The 22,500-nt window shown below is 41.0% G+C and overlaps 1 protein-coding gene across 1 annotated transcript in view; it reads right to left on the reverse strand.

The window, feature by feature from the left end:
* LOC137084567 (NACHT, LRR and PYD domains-containing protein 12-like) overlaps positions 1–22,500 on the reverse strand; it is a gene marked incomplete at its 5' end in the record, with an annotated part of 382,843 nt that overhangs the window by 74,972 nt on the left and 285,371 nt on the right. The window contains 2 exons of the mRNA XM_067450858.1: positions 3,264–3,437; positions 11,508–11,681. Of these exons, the coding sequence (XP_067306959.1) occupies positions 3,264–3,437; positions 11,508–11,681 (348 nt within the window). The remainder of the gene's footprint in view (positions 1–3,263; positions 3,438–11,507; positions 11,682–22,500) is intronic.

Raw genomic sequence — 22,500 nt, forward strand, 5'->3', positions numbered from 1 at the left:
CGCTGTCTTCCCGTTTTAGTATTTTCCAGTGATATGTATTGTATATGATATGTATATGTATTCGTATTTTTACGCTCGATTGTGTTAACTCAGAACACCCAACTATCTGTGTCTCTGAAGTGGCTTGCACTTGTTGCTAAACCAACCCATCTGGTGATATAGACTAGTGTGTTTGAATATTAACAATATTTTTTTATGAATTCAATGAATTAAGCAGCTATAACCTACTCTTTACTGGTAAATATTACAGTAAACAAACATCACAGACAATGGCAGACCATTTTTTTCAGACGTTATTTTATTTTTGTAATATTATGTATTGTCTCTCAGTTGTTTTGAAGAGACACTGCCCCTCTTTCCTCCTTCTTGACAGCCTACATTAAGAATAATAGCTTTGATTAACGTTAATGATGAAAAAGGTTTAAAAATCGTGATTGTTTGGATTGTTTTTCCTGCCGTCGAGCCACAGCCATTCACTAAATCAGTGTTTACCAACCTTTTTTCAGTCATGGCACCCTTTGAAAATGTTCTAATTTTGTGACACCCCCATACATATGTTACACTAGGGGTGTAATTGCTCACGGTTCGGTTTGTATCACGGTTTCAGGTTCACGGTTTCAGTACGGTTTGGTATTTGGTGGTGGTGGCTGAGGAGATTCCCCCCTTCTATATGTAAAGCGCTTTGGGTGTCTAGAAAAGCGCTATAAAAATGTAATGAATTATTATTATTTGCCATGCTCAGGGAAAGAAAGAACTACTGTCAAATAAAAATAAAGAAAATAAGAACAAAAAACTTAAATAAGCAGCAGCACAAATAAATACTATTGAGCAAAGATACTAATAAAATAAACAATGCTTTTCAGATTTTTCAGGTAGGTCTAACATTAGTTTTTAGGTACAGAAATTGAATAAATTAATCAAGTGTAAAATAACTGCACATGTAACTGTTTAAATTAAAGATCAATCCTTTTTAAAATTACAAAAGCTATTCAATCAAGAGTAGTGAGTGATGTCCTTATCTTTTGTTTGACAGACAGCAGAAGGCTACTGCCGCTTTAAGACCTAATACAGGGATATGCTCGTCTTTCTCGACTGTATACAGTTCACTTAAGGCATCAGACTATGTCTGCTTGGATACTCATCAAGATCGACATGTTGATATACTTTTTCTGTGAGTTTGTCCGTTCAAGCGCAAGACTTAAAATAACTCAATATTTGCGCGCTGTGAGACGTGCGCGCGTTTTTGCACGAGCGCACAGAGACAGCTTCTCACACTGCAGAGTTCTCATTCGCGTCTTCTGGTGAATATACTGGGTGATGATGGCGAAATGACTGGTCATACGGCAGCACTCGCATGCACTGAACACAGTTTACAAAGATAGACCGTTTGCCCACGGTTTTCTTTTATTATCGCTGTTGTAGTGTAGCCTATCACTGAGGAACCAGCACGTGTATCCATCGACAGAACCGCACATAAAGCATTATTTTTCAAGTTACAACCAGTGCCGCCGCTCGCACCACGCGCTGCGGTCGAGCAAAACACACGCTACCCATAGCAACGCGTTATGACACAACGATATTTCAGACTGACAGAGACAAGATAAACGGCTTTTCCGCCATTTGTTACTGTTTTGTACACGTTGTTATATTAATTATAATTCAAATTCTGTTTTATTGGCCACAATATAGTAATGATGAATGTTGAGAGGGGCACTTTTGATTAATTTTCAAAAAGGGCAGGGGCTCAAAGCCGTCCCCTCTGCAGTGCACTTGCCTGGTGTGTGTCCATGGTCCTGACTCCTGTCACACAATGCGGCGAAATCTCCGACAGGGCTTTAATAGTCTAACGTTACAGTGAATGAGAGTATGAGCCGAAACGAACGCACAGGCCATAGTGTGACATCCGTTAACCATAGTGTAAACATAGAGGACGTCACGGGTTTTTCTATAAAAGAAAGAACGTAGCCTTCGTTTGTATGTAGACCCAGGCAATTTATATATTTATAATACTTACTCAAATATAATTCATATTATTTTACTACTTTTGTATTAGTTGTTTGAAGAGTAAAAAAAGAAATTGGTCGGTCTTAATGCAAATTTACAAACGGCAAGTCGGTCGGACTAACGCCCGTTTCACACACACTCCGTCTGCAGTGTGTGCGCGGTGTGTATTTTTTCCCGTACCCATGTTAACGGATGACAGCTTTCACACTGCACGCGGATGCGGTCCGTCCGTCCGTTCCCGGTGCGTTGCGTCTGCAGCAGTGCACGGATCGTTTTCGTACCGAGTCTATTTTTTGCTGCGCTGCGTTGCTGCATTAAAGGGATAAAACATTGTTCGCATTAAAATAAACATGTACTGACGCGAAAATCTAGTAATTTCACCACAGATGCATATCATTTAAAATATACTCTTGTTTCAAAGTCAACACATGGCTTTTTTTCTCAAGTAAAGCAACAAAACGACGCCTTACCTGGCATTTAGGTAAAAAAAAGTGCCATAATGGAGAGCACTCGTACTTTCTTGGAGGTGAAAAGCAAAGTTCTTTTTGACCTGCAGGATTTCTTTTAAAAGGGTGTAAAAACGAAAGAAAAGACGAGAGTCGGCTGTTTTTGAATAGACTATTGCAAGTTTCTAATTTAAAATGTTTGTGATTTAAGGCTATAACCTATGTTTAAATGTTTTGCCACTTGTGTGAGCTAAATCTAAAGTATATAAACATGAATAAATGAATTTAATAAAATGTTGTTTAAATGTAGTAGGCTACCTAACCTGACTTCTATTAAAGAGTAAACAAAGATAGGCTAATTGGAATTCTGACGAGGCATGTTCAGTAAAAACGTTTGGATTTTAAATAAAAAATAATGAATCAATGCTGTGTTTGTGGTGTGCAACAGCGGATCAGTTGCGGACTGCAAACGCAGCATAAGTGAAAGCACAACAGGGTGTGGGGCTCCTGCAACGCACACGCAACGCAACACGCACCGCACACGCACTGTAGACGGAGTATGTGTGAAACGGGCGTAAAAGGAAAAAAGTAAAATAATTTGAGTCGGCCCTAAATTGACAGGGTCGGTCGGGTTACGGCAAACAAGAATATTTTTAAGGATGGCCTTAAATGATAAAGTTCACAGTCTGATGCGCAGGTGATGCTCATTTGCAATCACTCCACCGGCCTCACACCGTTCTCTCACGGCTCTCGCCCGCCCTGCTCGTCACACACAGAGACTCAGTTTCATATCAGAGTCACGTATGATCTTACCTCAGTGTCTCCAGTTTACAGAGAGGATTCTCCAGCACAGCAGAGAGCAGCTTCACTCCTGAGTCTCCTAGATTATTCCCAGACAGATTCAGAACTCTCAGGTGTGAGGGGTTTGATCTCAGAGCTGAAGCCAGAGCAGCACAACCTTCATCTGTGACACCACAGCTCCACAACCTGTAGAGAACAATGACACACATTAAGTCTGTCTCCAAAGCTAAACATGAGCACTTACACTAAATAAATAAATAACACAATGCTGTCAATATGAAATATATATAAATACTCATTAGTTCACGTTGTTAAAATACATCAGTTAGGATAAGAGGAGAGAATATACAGTTTGTACAGAATAACAACATTATTTCAGCGTGTGTGTGTGAGAGAGAGAGTGAGAGAGAAAGTGTGTATGTGAGTGTATTTGTTTGTGTGACTGTGTTCATGAATGAGTGTGTATGTGACTGAGTGTGTGAGTGTGCGTGTGTGCGTGTGTGCGTGTGTATGTGTGTGTGAGTGAGAGAGAGAGAGATTTTTTTGATTAATATAAAAAACATCTTTATTACATCACTTTTTCAATTCCTCCAAAAAAATTAACACCACAAAATATTCAAAACACAACTCCTCTTCCACCACTGAACACACAGCATCATCATAACACCACTGCTGTACAAAATTATCAACAACGGAGAGAGAGAGAGAGAGAGAGAGAGAGAGAGAGAGAGAGAGAGAGAGAGAGAGAGAGAGAGAGAGAGAGAGAGAGAGAGAGAGGGGGGGGGGTGTCTGTATGTGTGACTGTGTGTATGAGTGTATATGTGTGTGTTTGTGAGGGTGTGTGTGTGTTTGTGAGTGAGTGTCGTTATGAGTGTGTGTGTGGGCGGGCATGTTTTTGTGACATATGAGGACACAAATGTGTACAGTATAAAAACAATTACGCCTATGGAATGTCCCCACATTTCACAAAAACAAACGTGTGTGACTGTGTTCATGAGTGAGTGTGTATGTGACTGTGTGAGTTTGTTGTGTGTGTGTGTGTGTGTGTGTGTGTGTGTGTGTGTGCGTGTGTGTGTGAGTGAATGAGTGTTACTGTGTGTGAATGTGTGCGAGTGTGACAGTGTGTGTGTGTGTATGCGACTGAGTTTGTGAGTGTGTTTGAGTGAGTTTATGCGTGTTCATGAATTTGTGAGTGTGTGTTTGTTTGTATGTGTGTGTGTGTATGAGACTGTGTTATGTGTATGTTGTGTGTGTGTGTGTATGTGACTGTGTGAGTTTGTGAGTGTTTGTGACTGTGTGTGTGTTCATGAGTGAGTGTCTTTGTGAGTGTGTGTGTGTATGTGTGTGTGTGTGTGTGACTGTGTGAGTTTGTGAGTGTTTGTGACTGTGTGTGTGTTCATGAGTGAGTGTCTTTGTGAGTGTGTGTATGTGTGTGTGTGTGTGTGTGTGTGTGTGTGTGTATGTATGTGACTGTGTGTGTGTGTGTGTGTGCGTGCATGTTTGTCTGTGTGTTTATGTGACTGTGTGAGTTTGTGAGTGTGTGTTTGTGTGTTCATGAGTGTCTTTGTGAGTGTGTGTGTTCATGAGTGAGTAAGTGTCTTTGTTAGTGTGTGTATGTGACTGTGTGTGTGTGTGCATGTATGTGTGTGTGCACGTGTGAGTTTGTGAGCGTGTGTGTATGTGAGTTTGTGTGTATGTGAGTTTGTGTGTGCATGTCTGTGTGTGTGCGTGTGAGTTTGTGAGCATGTGCATGTGACTGTGTGTGTGTGTGTGTTTGTTCGTGAGTGAGTGTGTTTGAGACACCGTGAGTGGGTGTGTGTGGTGTGTATATGTGTGTGTGTGCGTATGTGTGTGTTGTGTGTGTGTGAGTGTTTGTGAGTGTTTGTGAGTGTGTGTGTATGTGACTGTTATATGTGTGTTGTGTGTGTGTGTGTTATGTGAGTTTGTGTGTGCGTGTGAGTTTGTGAGCATGTGCATGTGACTGTGTGTTTGTTCGTGAGTGTGTGTGTTTGAGAGTGTGTGTGTATGTGACTGCATGTGTGTATGTGTTTGTGACTGTGTGTGTCTGTGTGTGAGTGTGTATGTGACTGTTATGTGTGTGAGAGTGTGTGTTTGTGAGTGTGGTTGCATGTGTATATGTCTGTGTGTTGTGTTGTGTGTGTGACTGTTATGTGTGTGAGAGTGTGTGTTTGTGAATGTGGTTGCATGTGTATATGTCTGTGTGTTGTGTTGTGTGTGAGTGAGTGAGTGAGTATGTATGTGACTGTGTGTGTGTCTGTGTGTGAGTGTGTATGTGACTGTTATGTGTGTGTGAGTGTGTGTTTGTGAGTGTGGTTACATGTGTATGTGACTGTGTGTGTGAGTTTGTTAGTGAGTGAATGTGTGTGTGAGTGTGTGACTGTGTTCTTGAGTGAGTGTGTGTGTGAGACTGTGTGTTTGTTTGTTAGTGTTTGTGAGTTCGTGAGTGAGTGTCAGTGTGTGAGTGTGTGTCTGTGTTTGTGTGTGAGTGTTCGTGAGTGAGTGAGTGAGTGTGTGTGTGTGACTGTGTGTTGTGTGTGTGTGAGTGTGTGACTGTGTTCTTGAGTGAGTGTGTGTGTGTGACTGTGTGTGTCTGTGTGTTTGTTTGTTAGTGTTTGTGAGTGTGTGTTCGTGAGTGAGTGAGTGTCAGTGTGTGAGTGTGAGTCTGTGTTTGTGTGTGTCTGTTTGTGAGGCTACGTCTAAACTAATCCGGATAAATTTAAAAACGAGTTTTCGTCTAAAAACGCTCCGCGTCCACACTATCATTTTCAATCGTTTTCCAAAAAATGTTCATCTACACTGAAACGTCTGAAAACGCTTACGTCCCCGTACTGCGCATGAGCAAACCCAAGACGCTTCGACTTGCGTCATTTCCGCTACTCGTTTATTTACTCTTTGAAATTGAGGCAATGTCGAGAAAAGGCACTGAGTTTTTTAACAGTATGTACAAACTGACATTAATATTTAACAAGGCTGTCAAAACAGAAAGCATACAAAACAACTGCTGTACAATGTCGTTCACCATCTTGGCTGAATTGGTCACATGACTGCATCACATGGCTAAATGCGGCACCGTATTAAATATGGAGCCAGAATGGTGACTTTGGCATCACAAATTAAAATTGTCATTGAAAACAAAAGCAGAACTGAAAAAGGAAACATTGGCACTGAAAAAATAAAATTATTAAAATATTACAATCATATTCTTTTATTGTATTGGGATTTATTTGTATTTTTCAATGACAATCTTCAGATTTTTTCTTCATGTCACTCTTTTTTTAGTGACAGTTTTTTTTTTTCAATGTCACTGATTTTCAGTTTCAACTTTCTGTCACTGTTTTGGCGTGGAGAGGGGCGGGGTCTGAGGGGAGGGGTAAGTAGAGCGTAGTTTGCATATCATTTGCATATAGGTATACAGAAGCCGTCACCAGCTCTGAAGCCGCATGGCTAATGTCCAGTTTACCGGGAACTTCCAAGCCGCAAGTTTAAGTCTTTTTTTATATTTTTTATCTGCCATTTATATGTTTTCTCGTGCAACCTGGCCGGCTTGGTTAACTTTTAACGGCCGTTATGCTGTTTTGTTTTTTCCGACGTGGACTGGAACATGTAAATTACTAACATTAGCCGTGTTGGCTAACTTAACTGTGGTTAATGCGGCTGTGTAAGTTACACTACTGACATCCCCAACCACACACACACACCGGAGACAGACGTTACTCCTAAGGCCGCGAGTGTGCTTTTATCTGTATTTAATTTAGTTGTGCTGCTGCACAAGACCTCATAAACGTGCTAACGCAAAACGTTCAGCAGTATCACACCAGCACAGCAGAATCCAGTGCCGTCACATGAGCATTAAATACAGATAGAAGCACATTCACGGCCCTAGGAGTTACTGTGTAACGCTGCGTTTAAGCCGAACTAGCGGCTCTCCTGTGTGTGTGTGTGTGTGTGTGTATGTGACTGTTGGTGTGTGTGTGTGTGTGTGGCTGTGTGTGTTCGTGAGTGAGTGTGTTTGTGACTGTGTGTGTATGTATGTGACTTTATGTGTGTGTGTATGTGACTGTGTGTGTTGTGTGTGTGTGTGTGTGTGTGTGTGTGTGACAATGTGTGAGAGTTGTTAAAGTTTGTGACTGAGTGTGTGTTCGTAAGAGTCTTTGTGAGTTTGTGAGTGTATGTGACTGTGTGTGTCTGTGAGAGTGTTTGTGAGTGTGTGAATGTGTGTGTGAGTGAGTGTGTTTGTGACTGTATGTGTTTGTGAGTGTGTTTGTGACTGTGTATGTTACTGTGTTATGTGTGTGTTGGTGTGTATGTGACTTATATGTGTGTGAATGTCTGTCTGTCTGTGTGCGTGTGTGTGTGACTGTATGTGTTTGTGAGTGTGTTTGTGACTGTGTGTCTGTGTATGTGACTGTGTTGTGTGTGTGTGTGAGAGTAAGTGAGAAAGCGACTGTGTATGTGTATCTGTGTGTGTGTGTGTGTGTGTGTATGTGTATGACTGTGTGTGTGTGTGGGGGGACGGACGATGACTGTGACAGAGTGTGTGATGGGTAGGTTTAGGGGCAGTGTGTGTGTGTGTGTGTGTGTGTGTGTGTGTGTGTGTGTGTGTGTGTGTGTGTGTGTGGGCCGTGCAGAGAGTTCTTCAGGGCCAGGGGCTCAAATGTAAAAAAGGGGCAATATGTAAAAAATATTTTTTATATATATATATGTATGTGTGTGTGTGTGTGTGTGTGTGTGTGTGTAAAGTTTGGATACTATTTCATGTTGTTGCAATAAGTTTCTTATGCTCATCAAGCCTGCAATTATTTAATCAAAAATAAAGTTGTGTTCTTTTTAACTTTTTATTAATCAAAAAATCTTGAAGAGTATCACAGCAGGTTATGAATAAATATTAAGCAGCACAACTGTTTCCAACATTGACATTAAATCATAATTTTAGAATGATTTCTGAAGGATCATGTGACACTGAAGACTGGAGTAATGATGATAAATTCAGCTTTGATCACAGGAATAAATTATATTTTAAAGTCTATTAAAATAGAAAACCATTATTTTATTAATATTTCACAATATTGCTGTTTTTGATCAAATAAATGCCGGCTTAATGAGCATAAGAGACTTCTTTCGTAATGCGTCATAATTATCAATACTGGTAATATAATAAAGTCCTTTCACGTCACCATTTGGCCAGCCTACACTTCACATAATCGGCCTGTAGGTGGCGCTGGGCTTCATTAACTTTGATCGATTCATCAAATAGTAAACGCTGCATCAAAAATACAAGTAATACTACTTACCATTAATGCGACTTTTGGTGCTGCGTGGTTTTGTGCGGTGCTTTTTTTGGCCGTTAACATCCTGTCAGCGACGCAATTTGATTTATTACATTTTCAACCGATTTGTTTCAACTTGTTTTGCCAGATCACGATTGGTTGGTGTAACGTTATTATACATGACAAACGGGCATTTACGAAATATATGAGAGAGATTTAATTAAATCGACACATTAGCTTTGATTTTTGATGAAAAAAATGTTTGTTTTATTTTTCCCCCGTAAAGCCACAGACACTCTCTGAAAGAACCATATATGACCAGAGCGCCGTTTCCGAACAGACTGAGGAAAATCAGCCGGTAAAATGCACGCAGCCCATAGCAACGCGTCACGGCAACGCCTCAGACCGACTGATATGAAAAATAAACAGATATTTCCCGACTTTTGAGCCGTTCGTTACTATTGAACACATTGTCATGTCATTATAAGTCAAATTTATTTTGTTTCATTGACCACAAATATTATCAGTAATATTTGTCTTAAAGGGGCACTTTTGATTTATTTTGAAAAGGGCAGGGGCTCGAGCACCCAAAGCTCCCCGCTCTGCCTGGTGCCTGGTGTGTGTGTGTGTATGACTGTGTGTGTGTGTGTGTGTGTGTGTGTGTGTGAGTGAGTGTGTATGTATGTGTGACAGTGTGTGTGTGTGTGTGTGTGTGTGTGTGTGTGACAGTGTGTGTGTGTGTGTGTTTGTGTGTGTGTGTGAGTGTCAGAGTTTGTACTAGGGATGGGCGATTTGGCTTAGAGGGGCGTAGCAAACTTTTCAAAAGTGCGGGGATGGATGTGGTTTGTTTGTTAACGATGAATAAAATAACAGAAGGATACAAAACGAATAACTTACAATAAAGTGACCAGATTCCTGAAGTGGAAACCGCGGACATTTCCTATTCGAGTGGACCAAATACCACTGAAAATCTAATTTGTTATTATCTATTAACTGAAAAACAGGGACAATATATGTTTGAATGTTTTTTGGTGTTGTGGGCTCCCTATATTATTATTAACATTAATAATCTTTATGATTTAGTTTCATTATTATGATTTTTGATGATGCACTGCAGTCAGTTGCAGCTCGTGGCTCTAAGTTTCACAGGTAGATTGCGTCATCAACACACATTATCGCAATAGTGCAATAGAAGTAAAATCTCTATCGTAGGCCAATTTTGTATTGTTCATATTGCATATTATTCATATCGCCCATTACTAGTTTGTACACATCTCCATGGTTTATTGAACTGTTAGGCCGGTTTCACACTGGACGCGTTATCAGGGCGTAAGCAGCGTGTGTTTTTTCGGCGCCCATGTTAACAGATTAGAGCATTCACACCGCACGCAGAGGCGTCGCAGGAGCAGAGCAGAAGAGGCAGTGCCGCGATCGTTTCAGAGCAGAGTCTATTTTTGCCGCGCTGCTCACGCTGAATTAAAGCCACAGTGCACAGTTCTTGATAAAACTGACCTGGTTAACATGAATAATTACACAAATCAGCATAAAATCATGAAGTGAAGTGTTCCGTGAGTTTCATTATCACCACATGACATCCTGCGCTGTGAAAAAATAAATGAAATGCATGAAAGCACATCACTGCCAAAAGCTTCTGCCCAAACGTCACCGGGCCATTTAAATGATTAAACCCAGAGGCATATCTTAACTTTAAGGTTACTTTTATCATGTGAACTATATACAGCATGTTATATGCATGTGTTTTTGGGACAGAGGGGAAAACGGTCGCATTTGCAGCATATATGATGCGCTGACCATCATGAATCAAAGCACGAGAATGACAGTGTCGGAGGAGAACACCGGAAAATGTGACAGAATGGACAATATTCGTCTGTATTTGCATTACACGAGCCGCGGTTCAGCTGCGCGAGACAAACGCTGCCAGTGTGAATGACCAATGGGAGCGCGCGGCTCCCGCTCTCCATACACACTGCTTCTGCCCTGCCAACGCACTGCTAACGCGCGAGACACAACTTTCCAAAGACTCATCAATATTATTTAACTTTCAAAATATTGCAGATCGCGTTCTAATCGCAATACAAATGCCTTACAATGGGGGCCAATGCGGTCAGAGATGATGTTTTCTGTCTGACCGTCAATCCGAGATGTTTCAGTCGGTCTGAGATGATATTAGGGCTTCCAAATTTGGCAAAAATGTTGATGGATTGGTGTTGGACAGCATTATCAGCTATTATCATATTTATTTTACAACATCAGCCAAAGTCGTCAGAAGCCATCGGAACATCTTACTCGAAAATCACAAATACAACACAAAAGAATTGCTGTCTCAGATGTTTCTCCACTCTGCAATCGTCATCTCCTTCATCGCTCTGATTGGTTTAAGGTCGATCCAATTGCGTCCAGAGGCATTTGAGCAACGTTTGTTGGTGACGCCCCTTTGGAAATGATTTGTCTATGAAGTTATTTGACCTTTGAACCGTTGTGGACTCATTTCCCCTCAGATGCAGTGCTTTAATCGCGCGCTTGCACAGTTTTCAAAACGTCCACAAGATTTATCTGTGCATCCGATATTACAAAAGCGATTCCCAATAATGGGAAAATGCTTAAATATCGGGAAAAATACTGGGAAACCGATATATTGGATGATCTCAAACTTTTATTACCACAAAACAAATCTGATTACTTGATTAATCATCAAAATAATCGACCGAATACTCGATTACTAAAATAACCGTTAGTGACAGCTCTAAATGTAAAAATAGTTTAATTCCTCTTTTCAATTTTGTTACTTAATGAATAAATTAAAATGATAAAATTCACAGTGTGATGCGCAGGTGATGCTCATTTGCAATCACTCCACCGGCCTCACACCGTTCTCTCACGGCTCTCGCCCGCCCTGCTCGTCACACACAGAGACTCAGTTTCATATCAGAGTCACGTATGATCTTACCACAGTATCTCCAGTTTACAGAGAGGATTCTCCAGCACAGCAGAGAGCAGCTTCACTCCTGAGTCTCCTAGATTATTATATGACAGATCCAGTTGTCTCAGGTGTGAGGGGTTTGATCTCAGAGCTGAAGCCAGAGCAGCACAACCTTCATCTGTGACACCACACTCACTCAACCTGTAGAGAACAATGACACACATTAAGTCTATCTCCAAAGCTAAACATGAGCACTTACACTAAATAAATAAATAACACAATGCCGTCAATATGAAATATATATAAATGCTCATTAGTTCACGTTGTTAAAATACATCAGTTAGGATTAGAGCCAATCAATATGAAATATATATGAATACATGAACCCTCAGGTGCAGACCAAGCCTGCAGTCTCCCTCTCAGATACTGAAGCTTTCGCGCCTCGATCGCCCCCCGGTGACCGGTCCCAGTATAGCCGCCCCTCTGTGTTTTCTAATGGACGCGAGGCAAACTAAATAATAAAAGTATACTTCAAATATTTTTTCCCCAAAGTTAGTTTATGTCATTGAAGGCAGTTACCATCACGAGTATCATCAAGAGTATTTCACCTCTACTACAGCGGTGGGGGATTTTTTTCTGGTTTTTATTTTTATTTTATTTTTTAATTCGAACATTAATTTTCACCTTCTAATTTCGTTTCTTAAAAACTATTCAAATATATATTCGAATTTAGAATATTCGTTGACAGCCCTAACACACACACACACACACACCATATTACAGCACATTAGAGCTATATACACACACACACACACACACACACCATATTACAGCACAGTAGAGCTACACACACACACACACCATATCACAGCACAGTAGAGCCACACACACACACACACACACACACACCATATTACAGCACAGTGGAGCTACACACACACACACACACACCATATTACAGCACAGTAGAGCTACACAGACAAACACACACACACACACACTATATTACAGCACAGTAGAGCTACACACACACACACACACACACACACACACACCATATCACAGCACAGTAGAGCCACACACACACACACACACACACACACACACACACACACACACACACCATATTACAGCACAGTGGAGCTACACACACACACACACACACCATATTACAGCACAGTAGAGCTACACACACACACACACACCATATTACAGCACAGTAGAGCTACACACACACACACACACACCATATTACAGCACAGTAGAGCTACACACACACACACACACACACACACACACACACACACACACACACACACACACACACCATATTACAGCACAGTAGAGCTACACACACACACACACACCATATTACAGCACAGTAGAGCTACACACACACACTAGAGGATGGATACCCGACCCGAGCCCGACGGGTTCCGACGGTACCCGACGGGTCGGGCCGGGTTCGGACAGATATTTAGAAATGACGTTCGGGTTCGGGTCGGGCTCGGTCACGTCAGCGTGATAAGGCATTGAACCTTTTAAATTTAAAACTGCTTATTATGCAAGTAGCCAATGGGCCTGTTTAACTTGATGCAATGGTTTGTTTTTGTGATTAAAATACATGCATTATATAACCCTAACATCCGTCTTCCTGCATGCGGAAATTTGTTTATGTCGCCGTGACAACAACGCGCAACACGTGCGTGCATATTGCCCGCGGCATCCTCGTCATTCCAGTGAGCGCAACTTCAGTGCTGCTGGCAGGAGGACAGCCTTGAAGCCATCCGCAGTTGATGCAATCCTTTTTCTGCATAACCTCGATTAGCCTAAACTTTGATGGATAGATTATGTAAATAGATCCCATGTTGCAGTTTAGGAAACATATAGTTTGAGAAAATTGGTAAGATGACTTTCATTTCAATAAGCATTTCAATTGTGTTACGTTAATGTTTTGTTCTGTTAGCTTGGGCCATTTTTAGCAGACCTTTGTTCATTTAATTTCAGTTGGCTATTTGATTGGGCTCTGTGTAACGTTTGATGCCCCGTGTGCGCGCTGATGCGCTCGTCTGTAAACATTTCAGAATGCCTTCCTACAGCTGCTTAATAAAAGCGGGATTTCCACACAAACAAACGTGCGTGTCATTAGTATATGAGGGAAAAAAAATGATTTTAACTGTCGGGCTCGGGTCGGGCTTGGACAGAAAAATGTGGCCCGATCCGCACTCTAACACACACACCATATTACAGCACAGTAGAGCTACACACACACACACACACACACACACACACACCATATTACAGCACAGTAGAGCTACACACACACACACACACACACACACACACCATATTACAGCACAGTAGAGCTACACACACACACACACACACCATATTACAGCACAGTAGAGCTACACACACACACACACCATATTACAGCACAGTAGAGCTACACACACACACACACACCCTATTACAGCACAGTAGAGCTACACACACACACACACACACACCATATTACAGCACAGTAGAGCTACACACACACACACACACACACACACCATATTACAGCACAGTAGAGCTACACACACACACACCATATTACAGCACAGTAGAGCTACACACACACACACACACACGCACCATATTACAGCACAGTAGAGCCTCACACACACACACACACTATATTACAGCACAGTAGAGCTACACACACACACACACACACACTATATTACAGCACAGTATAGGGCTACACACACACACACCATATCACAGCACAGTAGAGCTACACACACACACACTAGGGATGGCTCGATACCACAAGGTCTGATATTAGCGCGGGTATATTGCACGCGAATGAGAACAATTATGCAAGTTTTGAGTTTATAAAGTGGGAAATTACCACAAATGTTTATTAGTAAATTAATTAGCAAAGCTTATCACATCAAATCAGTCATTTGAAAACTTTCATGTAGCCATATAATGAGGAGCAAGGTTTGTACAGTCTATGTTTTTTACCCTGTGACTAACATGATCTCACATTTAAATGAAACTGGCCTACAGTTAAACTACAGTCTATAAAACTGTTTTAAAGTCTAGATCCCATGAATTAAGGACAAAGCTTTTTTTTCCTCTTTAAAAGTTGTATTAACTTTTTTAAATAGATTTAATGAAATTGAATAGCCTCATAAAAGATAGATATCAGTGTCTTACTTAAATGATGTGTTAACTCTTGAAAAATATGATTGTTCAACCCAAAAATGTGATCATTTACTCACCCTAATGTCATTCCAAACCTAAATGAATTTATTTCTGTGTAGCATAAAATAATATAATTTGAGTCTGTTTTTTGTTCATGCAATATTCAGATAGTAGCTTAACCAAAATGGCTGGGTTGCCAACATTCTTCAAAACATCTTATTTTGTGTTTCACAGAAGTCAGACAGGTTTGGAACGACACGAGAGTGAGTAAATGATGACGGCATTTAAAAGAAGTACATTTACTTTACTGCATCCTAGCTCAAAATCATCAGTGCTTTACTGCCAAGGGCATTTCTGAGTGACAAAAAAAGCAATATTAAGTTGATCTGCATTTGCAGCAAATTCAATAATATCTATCATTATTTTTAATTTTGCATTATCTCCAATTTAAGGCCCCAACCCCAGCAAAAACATTCACGGGGAACTCATGGGCCGGATGTGCTGGGTATGCCAGAGCCAAATGTTAGCCCCAGTCCAGCCCTGTACGACACACACACACACACACACACGCCTGTCACTTAGTCACGCTCGCACATTACACATTAAGTTTCCTTAAACAGTCAAATACACAGAATTATGTACAAATGTCCGTCTTTAGTGAGTATTCACATAAACACAGGCGGTTGTGTCTAACGCGAATGTAAATAGTGCATAATGAGATCTAAATGTCATTGGTTGAAACAAACGCTGGAGATTGTGATATTCGATCTTATGTTAGGCTGTGTGTGTGTGTGTGTGTGTGTGTGTGTGTGTGTGTGTGTGTGTGTGTGTGTGTGTGTGTGGATCAGTGTAAAAAGAAAATAAATGTCTAAATGAGCTGGTCTGAATGATCCACTGACCTGTCGATCTCTTCAGAAGTCTTAAAGTCAGGATAGTGACAGATGCTTCTTGGCTAGGTTTGATGGTTCTTCATCAGTTTTATAAGCAAAGTCATTACAAATGTCACTTCTACTCCTCTCTTTATTAATTCGTTTTGGGCATCTTGAGTGAGATTCGACTGCTTTATCCATTTTGTTCGTCTATGTTGTTGTCACATTTGCCGGTTGTTTCGGGTCAGTTTGGGTAGCGCGCTGCCATCTAGCGGTGAACTTCGGAAAAGCAGCAAATACCGAAATGTGCCAAATCATGATATCGTACCGTTTTAAATAAAATATATACCGGTATTTTTCCAGTACCGGTATACCGAGCATCCCTAACACACACACACACACACCATATTACAGCTACACACACGATATTACAGCACATTAGAGCTACACACACACACTATATTAGAGCACAGTAGAGCTACACACACACACTATATTAGAGCACAGTAGAGCTACACACACACACACACACACACACACACACACACACACACACACTATATTACAGCACAGTAGGGCTACACACACACACACACCATATCACAGCACAGTAGAGCTACACAAACACACACACACACACACACACACACACACACACCATATTACAGCACAGAAGAGCTACACACACACACACAAACACACACACACCATATTACAGCACATTAGAGCTACACACACACACACACACAGCACATTAGAGCTACACACACACACACACACACTATATTAGAGCACAGTAGAGATACACAGACAAACACACACACTATATTAGAGCACAGTAGAGATACACACACACACACACTATATTAGAGCACAGTAGAGATACACACACACACACACACACAAACAATATTACAGCACAGTGGAGCTTCACACACACACACACACACACACACACACACACACACACACACACACACACACACACACACACACACACACACACACACACACACACACGTACACACACACCATATTACAGCACAGTAGAGCTACACACACACACACCATATTACAGCACAGTAGAGCTACACACACACACACACACACACACACACACACACACACACACACACACACACACTGTGATGATGAACACAGGGCTCATCATCACGTGAACATCCGTTCACATTATTATTGTTGTTTTGATTTATTATTTTCATGATTTTTGTTTATTAGTTTCATGATTATGATTTGTCTTAAAGTCTTGGGTTCATTCCGAGTTGCTTAGCTGAGGGCAGCTATTGAACCCAGACTTTGTGGACTGTTATATTTTCTGTATTTAGTATTGTTTATAGTGTGATCAATGATATTCATGATTTGAATTAGGGCTGTACTAGAATAATCGAATATTCGTTCGGTGAGGTTGCATTCGATTTTCAGTTTTGAGATTCGAATATTCGTTTTTTTTTTTTTCAACACGTGACTTCCGTCGCGGACTCTCTCACTCATGCTTGAAATAATAATAATAAATTAAAAAAAACACCGCAACATGCTTTCAATAAAAGCATCGCCCATTTTAAAGATTTAAATTAACAAAAAGTCAGAATAAGACAAAATAAATCCCTTATATAGAATAAAACTAATTGTAATAGATATTACATTTTGTGTCATTTTAAAAACAATTCATTTATTCTTATTCAACTGTTTATAAGCATGCTCCCGTGTTCTTTATTTATTACAGTTCGTTGAAATCACTGTGTGTTAATAATTTAATTTCTGTTTTGGGATTCATTTGTTTTAAAGAAAGGTTCGTTATTAATACCTTATTAAAGTTCTTGCTCTCAACAGACTTTGTGTTTTGTATCACTTGTGCACTGTCCGTTTTCGGAGCATAAACCTGCCCGTGTAATGCGTACCGGAAACTGTTCTATTTAAAAGATTATTAAATGTTTATTAATATTTAAAGAATGTGTGCCACCTGATCATATTGCACCAAATGCACTCCACTGGGTCTGCCGCAACACATTTACGATGCCGAAGAGTGAAACGTGAAGTCGTGAAAGATGATACAAATGCAAACCGACACTATTATTATATATTTAGCCCCACCCACCGAAGCTTCGAATATTCGATATTGATTGCCACCTAAGCTTCAAAGCTCAAAAAATGGCATTCGAAACAGCCCTAGAATTGTGTTTAAATGTGAATGTGATAGCACTGTTGGTCTAAACCATTATTCTTGTGTTAGGGGTGTTAGCTGAGTCGACCCCCGTAGATGGTATGATCCATGAGTGTTTGGCGGGAAATTTGCTTATTCAAGCCTGAGTGTTTGTAGGTTCAGGAAGGGGGCCAGAGACAGCCCAAGGGCTGTAGCTTGTATGGCTATGCTGTGAGGTGAGGCCTAATGCCTAGTTTGCTGTTCTTAGCACATGTATTAATGTTTTGTGTTGTTTAATTTGAGTATTTGGTTTATTTCTTTATTTTTGTTTGGAATTTAATTTGGAGCACGTGTGTAGCGACTAGTGATGGCCAAATGAGGCTTCCTGAACCACTGAGGTTTTCCAGCCCATTGCTTCACCAAAAGGTTCATTTACCTGAAGCCTCATGAAACAGTGTGCTCCCTAGTGACACCTGCTGTGCAAAGCAATGCATCGCACACAAATCTATTCATTGTCATAGTGTGGGAACACCCTTTTTCTATTGCCTGTGTATTAATAAAGTATTTTACTCTGCTTGTATTAACCTATGCACACACAACTCACACAACTTTGTGTTCAACTATTCAGTAGTTCTTTGGGTTAGTGATGAGTGAATGCCCAGAATGATTGTAAATAAATGATTGTGAGTGCAGTGCTTATGGGACTGGAATTGTGGAACAGCAAACTGCAACAGGGATGGGAAAGCTTTCCCTAATACAGTCTAGTCTTATAATAATATTATTATTAATAATAATAGCAATAATATATATAATAATAACACTAGGCCTACTACTAAAATATGAGGGGCTGTACAAGCCATAATTCATTCTGGTACTCTCACACACATACATTCTCATTTCACATATATATATATATTATAATTACGTAGTATAGGTATTATATTACAACTAGGCTAATTTACTCTAATAATCTACTGAACTATGTATAATTTACTCTAATCATCTACTAAACTCAGTATAATGTAATATAATATATAATACAGCTATGATATATAATGATATCGCTACTACATACAACCAACACCTCAACACCAATGCAAATGCCTACTGCAAACCCCAGAGGAGGCGCGAGGTTTCGAACCACTTTTATCCGAAAGCGATACTCAGAACGAAGCAATGACGTAATCAACAGAAAACGAGGCCTCGTTTGTCATCGTCACGTGATTTTCACAGAAACGATACAAGCCTCGAATCGGGGCTTCATCTGGAACGCCCCTTTTTGCTCGACACAAGCTCCGGAGCCTCGCTTCAGATGTCCCATCACTAGCGACAGCTGTCTAAATAAACATCACTTGGACTGTAAGTTGGCCAGCGTTGTGCTCCAATCATTTCATCAGTCCCCAGGCTTGCCGGCAAACAAGGAAAACTCTACAAGGTAAACTGCAAACACCCAGCCCTTCACCCCTGGTGGGGAAGCCATACCAACCCCAGGTGGCTGTGGTAGATGCAGCATTACGACACACACACACACACCATATTACAGCACAGTAGAGCTACACACACACACACACCATATTACAGCACAGTAGCGCTACACACACACACACACCATATTACAGCACAGAAGAGCTACACACATACGCACCATATTACAGCACAGAAGAACTACACACACACGCACCATATTACAGCACAGTAGAGCAACACACACACACACACACACACACACACACACACACTATATTACAGCACAGTAGAGCCACACACACACACACACACTACACTAGAGCACAGTAGAGCTACACACACACACCATATTACAGCACAGTAGAGCTACACACGCACACACTCGCACCATGTTACAGCACAGTAGAGCTACACACACACACACACACACCATATTACAGGACAGTAGAGCTACACACACACACACACACACACACACATACACACTCACACCATATTACAGGACAGTAGAGCTACACACACACACACACACTATACTAGAGCACAGTAGAGCTACACACACATCATATTACAGGACAGTAGAGCTACACACACCATATTACAGCACAGTAGAGCTACACACACACACTATACTAGAGCACAGTAGAGCTACACACACACACACACACACACACCATATTACAGCACAGTAGCGCTACACACGCACACACTCACACCATATTACTGTACAGTAGAGCTACACACACACACACACACACACACACACTATACTAGAGCACAGTAGAGCCACACACACACACACACACACACACACACACACACACACACACACACACTATACTAGAGCACAGTAGAGCCACACACACACACACACACACACACACACACTATACTAGAGCACAGTAGAGCTACACACACATCATATTACAGGACAGTAGAGCTACACACACCATATTACAGCACAGTAGAGCTACACACACACACTATACTAGAGCACAGTAGAGCTACACACACACACACACACACACCATATTACAGCACAGTAGCGCTACACACGCACACACTCACACCATATTACTGTACAGTAGAGCTACACACACACACACACACACACATATCATATTACAGCACATTAGAGCTACACACACCATATTACAGCACAGTAGAGCTACACACACACACACACACACACACACACACACTATACTAGAGCACAGTAGAGCCACACACACACACACACACACACACACACACACACACACACACACACTATACTAGAGCACAGTAGAGCTACACACACACACACACACACACACTATACTAGAGCACAGTAGAGCTACACACACACACACACACACACACACACACACACACACACACACACCATATTACTGCACAGTAGAGCTACACACACCATATTACAGCACATTAGAGCTACACACACCATATTACAGCACATTAGAGCTACACACACCATATTACAGCACATTAGAGCTACACACACCATATTAGAGCACAGTAGAGCTACACACACACACACACACACACACACACACACACACACTACAGTCCCTGACAAAAGTCTTGTCGATTATCTATTTTCTAGAAATACCTGATATTAACCTGACTTTTAATTAATTCATTGGTGTTAGAAATAGCTCATATGAGAAGCTAAAACCCTCCCAAATGATGTTTAATGCACTGAAATAATTTTCACAGAAAAAATATTTATCATTTAATCAAGACAGAAAGGTCAAATTTTGGCAAGACAAACGTTTCGTCGCCTTTACAGAAATTGAACAAATTTACTGCAAATAAAAAAATATGTCAGCAAATTAAGTTGTGGTGCCGTGAGATCCAAATGTAATATCTTGTATGACTTCCATGAGCTTGAAGGACTGCATCCATGCGGTTTGGCAAGGATTCATACAATTTATTGATGAAGTCATCAGGAATAGCTAAGAAAGCAGTATTGCATGCCTCCCAGAGTTCATCAATATTCTTTGGTTTCATCTTCCATGCGTCCTCTTTTATCCTACCCCACATATGCTCAATGATATTCATGTCTGGTGACTGGGCTGGCCAATCCTGGAGCATCTTGATCTTCTTCGCCTTGAGGAACTTTGATGTGGAGATGGAAGTATGCGATGGAGCACCGTCCTGCTGCAGAATTTGGCCTCTTTTATGGTTGGGAATATAAGAGGTAGCTAAGATTTCTTGGTATTTTAGACTATTGATGTTCCCTTCCACCCTGCAGATCTCTCGCACACCCCCATACTGGATGTAACCCCAGACCATGATTTTTCCGCCACCAAACTTCACTGTTTTCTGGGTGAATCTCGGATCCATTCTGACTCCAGTAGGTCTCCTGCAATATTTGCGGCGACTGTGGTGTAATTCAACAGAAGATTCATCTGCAAATATCCACCTTCTGCCACTTTTCCAGCGTCCATCCTTTTAGCAGGCTGTGGGCCTTGGCAAATGCCACACGGTTTTTCAATTGTCTTTTGTTTAGTGCTGGCTTCTGGGCACTGATTCGACCATGGAGGCCATTTCGAGACAGAATCCGACAAACTGTTCTGGTTGACACAGGGACTTCAGGTGACCAGGTCTCGTGGAGCTCTGCTGCAGTGGAAAATGGGCTGGCCATGGATTTTCGAGCCAACAAACGGTCCTCTCGAGCAGTTGTCTTGCGGGGTCTGCCTGACCTGGGCTTGTCAAAAATGTCTCCAGTCTCTTCAAATCTTTTTTTTATCCTCTGTACTTGACACTGAGTCACATTGAAGGTGTCTGCCACATCAGCAGTGGATCTGGTCTTCAGCCTCTTGATAATCAAAACTTTAGTCTCAGGGTGAATCTTAGGCATGTTTGCAGAGGTCTAGTTGCAGTTGATGTGAAGGTCTAGTGTACTGGGGTCTTTTTATACACACTTGAGACCTAACTGATCCATTATTAGTCACAGGTGAAGCTCATATGACAAGGTGACAACACTTATGTCTTTGCAAAAATTGACTCAATGGGCTTTACCAAGCTGTGAATATTAGAATACTTTTTGAAAGTTTAGTTTTTCACTGAAACATTATCACAAAAGCTGGTGGGATTAAAATGAGCCATTTCTTGTAAAAAAATCTTGATTAGAAATATATTTCAGCGGCACTTTAGGTCAATTTGTACACAAGCGACAAGACTTTTGTCAGGGACTGTATTACAACACACAGGCGTCGTGATTTACTATCTAACAGGGGACCTGAGTCAGTGTGTGTGTAACGTAATCATTTTGTAAATCATAAATAAATCAAAAGTGGTTAGTTTAAAAAGCTCATAA

The sequence above is a fragment of the Pseudorasbora parva genome, chromosome 8 (assembly GCF_024679245.1).
Source record: "Pseudorasbora parva isolate DD20220531a chromosome 8, ASM2467924v1, whole genome shotgun sequence".
In the NCBI taxonomy this organism is placed as follows: Eukaryota; Metazoa; Chordata; class Actinopteri; order Cypriniformes; family Gobionidae; genus Pseudorasbora; species Pseudorasbora parva.